This window comes from Acyrthosiphon pisum, chromosome A1 (assembly GCF_005508785.2).
Source record: "Acyrthosiphon pisum isolate AL4f chromosome A1, pea_aphid_22Mar2018_4r6ur, whole genome shotgun sequence".
In the NCBI taxonomy this organism is placed as follows: domain Eukaryota; kingdom Metazoa; phylum Arthropoda; class Insecta; order Hemiptera; family Aphididae; genus Acyrthosiphon; species Acyrthosiphon pisum.
Window position 1 is genome coordinate 99,284,871 of NC_042494.1, and position 9,208 is coordinate 99,294,078.

The following is a 9,208-nucleotide window of genomic DNA, read 5'->3' on the forward strand; positions in this document are numbered from 1 at the left end:
TATATTGTATTTATTATATTTATTGAACATACTTAAATTGAATTGATCGATGGTATATATGTAAATTATTATGCATGGGATTATATACGACCTGGAAGCAACGATTCAACGACGACAGTTAAGTTTTTCTGGCTCACGTATTTTATGTTTGGTAATAAAATATATTGATCTTTGTCAACCCGGGTTGCATATTTTCCGAATAAATATTTATTTTAAGTCCCAAGTCCCCATCGGCCCGGGTATGACAGGTATAAAAAGGTTATGACATTTCGAATCATAAGGAAATAACTATTTATCAACTATAGGCATTTTAATTAAGAACTTGTTACTTACAGTTAGGCCACGCTTTAGGCATTAAAATTAAAAGTAGTATTTATTTTAACGGAAAAGTAATTTGAAAAAATTCATAATTATATAGATTTTTTAACTCTTTAAAAAAAATGTGGCTACATTTTCGATATATTTAGTAATTGCGGTAAGAACAACTTATGAGGAACCTTCTTTTATCTTGTATTAGTATTTTATTAACTGTCAAGCTTTTTTATTTAGACAAAATATTATCAATCATAAATCGAATAGAAACTAAAAAATAAAAATTTGAAATACCTAGAAATAGCCAAAATCTTGTCAAGAAAATGAAAATATAAAAATTTTGTGAAAAATGCAGCCTACAATTATTCATTTTTAAATTTCAAATCCTATTTACTACCAGAATCCACCCACAAAGTTAAATATTGATGCATCTTTAATGCTCCAACAGGCGATGTAAAAAAAAAAAAATTCTAAAACCAATAAATCACCCTCAAAATCTTGAATTACGCATTTGAAACAAAACACGTCATTTGGCATTGTACTTGCATGCATGATGACACACCATGACATGACCACAGAATCAATTGCGGTCTTAACAATTTAACATCCATGCATACACCATACGCCACACAATACAGTCTACTCATCAGATAATGAATAAATAATACAGTATATTATATTGATTAAAAATGTTTATACCTGAAATACTTGAAATTGTTATAGGTTTTAATATTCTATGACATAATAATTTAATAAAACTTAACACAGCTCCAAACAAAAATAACAAAACTTGAATTTAGTTGGTAGCAATTTCAATGTGCATTTTAATTTATTTCTAAGTAAGTACGTAACGTGTAAGTATACATTTCGGTTTCAATTGCATAGCTTGGTTATTAATAAATTATAACATTATGAATATTTTATAGTAATTTTTTTTTAAAAATATATATTTATACTTTTTTGTAGATAATAATTTTAAACAAATACAATAGTTAATGACAGTATAAAATCTATTTTTGTTTAATTATAAAAAAAAATTCATTGAATATATGCAGGTCCATTAAGACACTATGGTTGAAGCCAATTTTGATATTATTATTTGTGTTTCAATAAATTATCCTTTAATTTATCTTTGTTAGCACCAGAAAACCGAACAACCTAAAAAATCAAATAATATTTAAAGTAGAATAATACAAATTTGAATATTTACATTATATTAATTAATTTTACTTCTTTTTTTGATTTTAGGAAGACAAATGTGGGCATTGATTGGATGTTATACTCAATAGCAGCTTCTTCACATTCATCAACATCAACTTTTAACATGACTACATCAGGATACTCATTGGCCAGTTCCTAAAAATAAAAATATTATATTTTTCATTACCTAGTTTGTTTTTATTAATTTATCCTTTAACTAATTAACTAATAGTCAAAATTCAGATTTTTATACATCAAAATCCTCTAAATATGTTACATTTCATGAATGTATTCATTTTATATTTAGCAGTATCAAAAGTATGAAATAAATATTTTTGTAATTAGAAAAATATCACTATTAAAAATAATACTATAGTGAATTTGTGTACAAATAAATTATTAGTCTCTGTAATGCAATAGATAATACTTAAGACTTTTTTTAAATAGCCATACTAATAGGAATTAGTAAAAAATGTCTAATAAATGATAAATATTGTAATTATATTAATATTTTTACTATTAATATAAAGAAATTTAATAATTACTTCAATGAATGGAGCCATTAACTTGCAAGGACCACACCATTTGGCAAAAAAGTCAATGATGACTAATTTTTCTTTGGCATCGGTCAATTTAGTTGCCAGATCGGCCTGCAAAATACAAAATATTATAAATATAATTTCTTTTAACAAAAAAAAAGTATATATTTACAAAATATTAATAGCCGTTGACATGTATTAATTATTTAAAAGCTTGTTAAATGGATTAAATATGATTATAATTTATAACTATTTAGTATGTTTTTGTGATAAGTTTAATAATATAGCTATAGATAAATAAATTATTAATATTTATCTATATAATACAAGATAATACCTATCTGAAAGGAAGTACTAATTTTCCATGTCAACTGAATTATAAAGGTAGTACTTCAAGTAGATATTACTTATATTGTATAGTATATTTTAAATATAACAGTAACTATTAAAAATTAACAATTTTTAACAAATTTAAATCTGGCATATATTTCAAACAAGGTTAACAGAGTGACAATTATTTCATAATGAACATACACTTATACAATACATAAATACATAGAAAATTACATTGACACTAGTAAGTGCTAATACTTTTTCAAGAACTATTTTTTTTGTCTAACAATCAAATAACTTAATCTTATCAATAAACTCAGGTTTAATGCTGAAGTATTAGGTTATGTTGTTATGAATGGAATCACTTGAACATTATTTTGAAATATAAATAAATGTGTCCAAACAATAAATTGTTGAAAAATTAGACCCTTGTAATATTCACTAATCAGTTTAAATACATGCAATAATAAAGCTTTTCCTAAACACATACATAAACATTTCTTACAATACTGTATACAATAATACCTACTAATTATTTGATATCAAATGTATATATATACCTATCAAGCAGTTATTGTGATTTGTAAAAATACTAATTCAATGCAATTTAACTTTATTTAGGTAGATAACTTAACCTAAAATGATATTTAAGTGTCCAGTGGGTGATGAATGACGATAATAAGGTACTCAGCATTTATTATTATATGTATTAGTACATTGCTGTTATCAAAATGGTGTATCTTTAGAAAAATTCATTAAATATTAGAAAATTAAAAGGGCAGTTCAGAGATAATGTGTAAAAATATCAAGCCATGACATGCCTTGATAATATAATATAATATGTTACCTAATATAATTTATTAATATTAATAGGTATTATTATTATTATTATTATTATTTTTTTTTTTTTATTGATCAAAAATGTATATTTATAATCTGTATTTATATGTAGTACAATAAGTAAATGGGATGTGGGTAGATTAGCGGGGGGGGGGGAAGTCACCCAATGGTGGCACCCCATGATTAACATTATTAAATATTTAAATTTAAAATTATTTTGGTGTTTATTAATTGAATTAACAAGCAATGGTGGGTACCTACATAAATTACATTTTAAAATGTTATTATCTCTAGACAAATAACTCTAAATATAGTCATATTTTAAATATTAAAAACTCAACAAAAACATAAATATATTGGTTTTATCAAACATAATCATCTATTTTAACATCTGAAGTACATGCATCAATATAATCAAGAAATATGTGAGTTTTACACTAATGAGGCAAATTAAATAGTATGAATCTATTAAAACATTTAATTCATGATTGACTATGTAACTAAACTATTTGTTTAAATAAGATCAATTTTGTTGTATATTAGTGGCTAAAATAAAATAACTTTAATATTATCTCGAATTTTATCAAAACAGGGTTAAAACAATAATTTCTCAACCTCTATATAAAATAGTTAAAGAGCCTTAGACCAAATATATTTTAAAATGGTCATTAGGATTGTCATGTAATTATAATTAGGTACTTAGGTAAATGTTTATTATTTTTCAAATCTAATATTGTTATTTTCAATTTAATTGCAATGCAACTAACATGCTTATGAATGTGTTGTGGACCACATTTATGGTTAAAATTGTATTAATGCTTTATAAAAATTAATTAATGATTCACTAGGCCCATCAGTGAGCACAATATAACGACGATGATGATCAAATTTCCAATCAATTACTAAATTATATTTCGGGTTGAAACTCGAGGCGGGGCTAGTGTAGAATAGAATAAATTATCGAGTTTAGGTGCCCTAGGAAGTTTTTATCATTAGCAGTTATGTAGGTGTACCCATTATATAACATAAACTCGACATAATATTATTATTATACCCCATAGTACTATTATAATGTCTATAGGTAGATTTACTACAGTGTTTTACGTCATCGTGACGACCTTTCAACTTTCTAGTAACACATACAGGTCGCATACCGATTGGATGATTCAAAAATTAGAATTTGTCGATGTGACGCATGGCATACAACAGACACTATTATTACAGTCGTGACTTTAGTGCGAAACTAGTAATATTCGTTTTAAATTATATTGCGCAGACACAATATTATTATTATTAGTGTCGCGCGGGGCAAGTCGGCCACCGACGGGTTTTATCAATTTATTTATCCGACGGCTGCACCGGGAAACCATAGATAAGAGAACATGTCCGCTCAATATTGACGCGCACACACAGACACACAACACCGGCCACGGCCACATAATAAAAGGCAGATACGACCTAATATGTGTATAATATATATATTATTATATTATTCACACACACACACACACACACACACACGGACAGATCTCCAAATTAAAAACTTCAATCATCACTGTTGGCGGTCGAGGACAAATTAAATAAAGCCCTTCACCTCACCCAGTGAGGTCCTCACAGCGGCGGCGGCAGGCTCGAATTCGGGCGGTCGCCTCGCACAGTTCGCGAGTTATTATTATTATATAGTAATATAAAAGCAATAAAGACGACGACGACGACCTTGTCGACGTGCGCAAAACAAAAACGAGTTCCGTACGTCGCGCGCAATAATTTTTACGGAAAACACAAAATATTACGACGACCGTCGTAAAAAGCGTACAATCTAATACACGCGATAATACAATATTGCTATTACTATTATTAGGCGGGTCGAAAGCTCTTCCGAAAAAACCACAAACGAGAACGTTCGTACCAACGAAAATGATATAAGTTCCAAGTTTTATACTCACAGCGTCGGTGACGAGTTGAACCATTTTGGTTGATGAGTAGTTGATTCGGATTAGGCGGCGTGAATAGTGCGTGCGGACAGTGCGGCAACGGACGACACGTCTGACGAAGCGTTCGCTGTTCAAGTAATCAAGCCAAGTGTTTGGCGTCGCCGCGTCGGTCGATTCCAACCGTTCGACGTCGTCGCGACGGCGGCCGTCGGTCGGCGGGCGGTGTGCGCGCGGAACAATGGCGACCGCGCCGTTCGACAGTGCAGCCACGACCGCCACGCACGTTTTTTGTTTTCATTCCGTTTAGACTTTCCTGGAGGTATCGTTCGTCCGCAACACCAAAGTAACACTTGGATCACACGATTCACGGAAATTGGTATTCGCCATTCCGGTGCCTTTATGTAGTATTGCAATTTAAATTGCAATAATCATAAATTATAAAATTACAATACTTGGAATACTGAATCACTAATTTATAACTTATAGCGACTATAGTTACCTATTACCACACTGCCACACGATCAGCTATAATAATATTATAATTATAAATTATAATTATTATTATTATGATGAAACAACACCGATAGCGTCTTCAAACTTTTCGTGAAACACTGAAACGTATTATGTAGCCAGGTATAATACCTATAATATTTAGGTACCTATTCATATTTTTAATTTTAAAAAGCAGCAAAAATATTATTTAGGTACCAATCATGAATTTGTAATTCGTCGACAGTTTGAGAACAACAATCTTGTTTTCGCTTTTTACGTAGGTATGTGTTTATTAACTTATTGTTATAACATTTTACCGGCTGGAATACTGGAAGTGGCACCGCGAAAAAATAACCCCTTATGAGATTTTGCAAATTAATCTAAATATTGGTTTTATGTTATTACGTAGGTACCTATAGTAAAATGTATAACATACCTATTGGTATATATGCACAATAATATTAAAAACTTACCTGGATAAAAAACATTTAATTAAAATTGATCTTTCGTGCCATATTTCATTCGCCCATGCAAAATTTAAAACAAAAGCTCAAGTATCAAAATCTTTTCCTGCACAGTTATTTCCAGAGGCTGTAACACCGTAAGGGGTCTGTCAGAAAGTACCTATTCTTGAAATCTTGGATTACTTGCCAATCAAAAATCAATAATAAAAACCATCCAAAATCAAAGAACTCAGAGTTTTCCAAAAGTACCCGATAATCTAAAAGATTTGAAAATAAAAGATATGTATATTCACTTTTAATCAAATTAAAAATAAAGAAAAAAATGAATTTTTACTCAAACAAATTGTTGACAAAATCGATTTTGTTTTTTTGTAGCAACACAAAGGCGAATAACCGTAAATATTTTAAATTTTCACAAAATTATATATTACTATTTTCCATAATATGAGATAAAATTTTCATAATACAAATATTGGTACAATGTTCCATAATTATTATTGTACTATATCATAATATGATTATCTTGTCGTATATGCGCTAGCTCTACTGGCGCATTTATATATCTTATCTATTTCAATAAGATACCTCTAAAATTATTAATTAAGATACCTGTACATAATACATGTAATATAGTTAACTATATTCATAAATATATTGGTGGCACCTTTGAACTTTTAACTTTATTAATTAATTATTGACACACTAAATCGCACGGTTGAGAGCGTACGACAAGTGTCCCGTAATAAAATATAATCAACATAATATAATACAATATATTCATAATATTGTATTGTAAGTGATTGGATTGAGAATTTTTTTACAAATTATTATTGAAATTTCAAAACAAACCCATTTATCGTGCATTTTCGAAAATGTATTATTGACATTTTATTACAAATTTATTATTAGGTAGGTATAAATTATTTTTTCACAGGGTTATTTTTTCGGTGACTAATTTTCCGGGGTTATTTATTATAGGCAAATCAAAGAAAATTACGTATGGTTAAATACTTCAATAAATACTTTGTAGACTCCCTATATAAACCAGGAAGACGTCAAATAATGTACGAGACGTTGAGACCCTAAAAAAAAACGGAGGGGACCCGACCAAGTTCGCGGTCCATCAGCCATGGTCAGGCCAATACTGTAACAGAACAACAAATGGGAAGGAAGTGAGAAACCCCCTATACTAACCTACCTATTATTATTTTTGTTTTTTTGTGTAACCACTGAACAGCTCAGCTGGGGGCAGGGGTACGCAAATTTCGTAAGATTTTCCCCTATACAGCATAAATTGTATCAGTGTTATACAATGGAGAACGAATAACGATTATGACAGCTGCAGATCAAAAAAATAATATTTCATACTTTATATTCAACGACTGCAAACGATTTTTCGAGTGACGTTGTCGTTTATTTTAATCTTTCATATCGTTAAATACAACCGATAAAAATTATATTAAATACAATATCGTGGTTTACCGAACCAATGTCCAATATTCTATTGTAAATAATTATTAATATTGCTTATAATCGAAATTGTTGGATAAGCCTTTTAAAAATTTAGTTGTTTGGTGGTCAGCGATAACTGCAGTGTAATATCTAATATTTAGTTTTATATGAAAAACTTTAAGCTTTAAAGTAATTATTTCTTCTGACCGCGGAAAAGAATTAATATATTATTAAATAATTATAAATATTAATTTGTAAGACAATGCAGAGACGGCTTAATTAAATGGAAATTTTCAAATAAACATAATATCCAGTATATATTAATGAAAATTTATATATTTTTACTGAGTTTAAAAAAACCAAGGCTACTTATATAATATATAGGTACAATAAAATATAATATTTTTTAATTAGTTAAAAATTGATGCAGCAAAGTTGCATGAAAGTTATCAGGTAAAAACGTTCGCAATCATGTTGTTCAAAAAAGTGCTGCCGATATAAGGACCGTTCGCAATCGTGTTCTACCCAAATTGTATTTATACTGTTTTGTGCCCTTAATCTACCTTAATCATTTTTTATATCTATTCTGACAAGATTGCGCCATTTTATCCATATGTATTGCTACTATTAATCAGGCTTGTCTCGTTAGAAAGTGTAGGAGATGTCAGCCCACACACAAATCTTCAATAAAATAAATTACAGCAAAATATAAGGAAATAGTGATGACTGATGAATAAAATAAAATAGAAAATAATCGATAATGGATGATAACACGAATTAAAAGAATATTATTATAAGAGCATGTCAGCGTAAAATATTTTGATTTCTCTCTTTGGCCTATACGAGGAAGGTACAAAATTATAGCATATGTTTGTGCTCAGCTGAACCAACCTAGTGTTAGCTTTAATACAAAAGTGAATAATTTACCTATTTAAAAATTAAAGTCTGCAGTAAGTATCTGTTTTAATGTTTTACAATGTTTACATTTTTCCTAGGTATAATGATAATTTTTAAATTGTAATATTTTACATACCTACCCATAAACTGTATTAAACTATTGAATTTTTAAAAAAAAAAATCCCACGTACAAACTCAAATGATACAATAAAATATCCTTCACCTAAGTATCTAAATATTAAACATAATATACCTATACCTATATTATAATAGATACATTTTGGTTTCTATATTTTTATATAATTAGTTCTATTATTTTCTATTATGTTTATTCAATCTTGGAGTAGGTATTTATTTATTGGAGAATTTCATTGAAAAAATTCACTTTTATTAATTATTCCTCTATACGAATATTTGTATATTAGGCTATAGCTCTAGCCATATAACCCGAATTCACGGTTAGGTAAAATATATAAAATACGATGCTATATCAATGATCAGTCACGCGTAACCTGGTACATCAGTAACTCAGTTCAAGGGAAAATCGGCGCATAGGTCTATATGAGCTACAAACGTACGGGCATGCCTTTTGTTGTACATTTGAATCAGTGGCGCAATTATAAATTTGGTTTAGGGGGGGGGGGGGATATACGTCTTTAGCAAACATGAATGGTCATTATCATTACTTTCATCAAAATATTAGCAGTAAAAAAAAAGTTTTTTGGGGGATCTATCCCTTAATCCC

The 9,208-nt window shown here is 28.9% G+C and overlaps 1 protein-coding gene across 1 annotated transcript; it reads right to left on the reverse strand.

Moving 5' to 3' along the window:
- Positions 1–963: 963 nt before the first annotated feature.
- On the reverse strand, positions 964–5,295 carry LOC100169007 (thioredoxin-like). Its single transcript, NM_001162337.2, has 4 exons — positions 5,171–5,295; positions 2,058–2,162; positions 1,543–1,668; positions 964–1,470 (listed from the first exon to the last, which is right to left on the reverse strand). The coding sequence occupies exons 1-4, from the start codon at positions 5,192–5,194 to the stop codon at positions 1,408–1,410; spliced, it is 318 nt and encodes a 105-aa protein (NP_001155809.1). The 5' UTR covers positions 5,195–5,295; the 3' UTR covers positions 964–1,407.
- Between the last annotated feature and the right edge of the window lie 3,913 nt (positions 5,296–9,208).

Excerpts from the sequence above, each read along its gene's own strand:
- LOC100169007 (NM_001162337.2), bottom strand. The coding sequence starts at position 5,194 with ATGGTTCAACTCGTCACCGACGCT. Across the intron at positions 2,163-5,170 it reads TTCAACTCGTCACCGACGCT|GCCGATCTGGCAACTAAATT; the intron begins GTGAGTATAAAA and ends TGTATTTTGCAG. Across the intron at positions 1,471-1,542 it reads TCCTAAAATCAAAAAAAGAA|GTTGTTCGGTTTTCTGGTGC; the intron begins GTAAAATTAATT and ends TTGATTTTTTAG.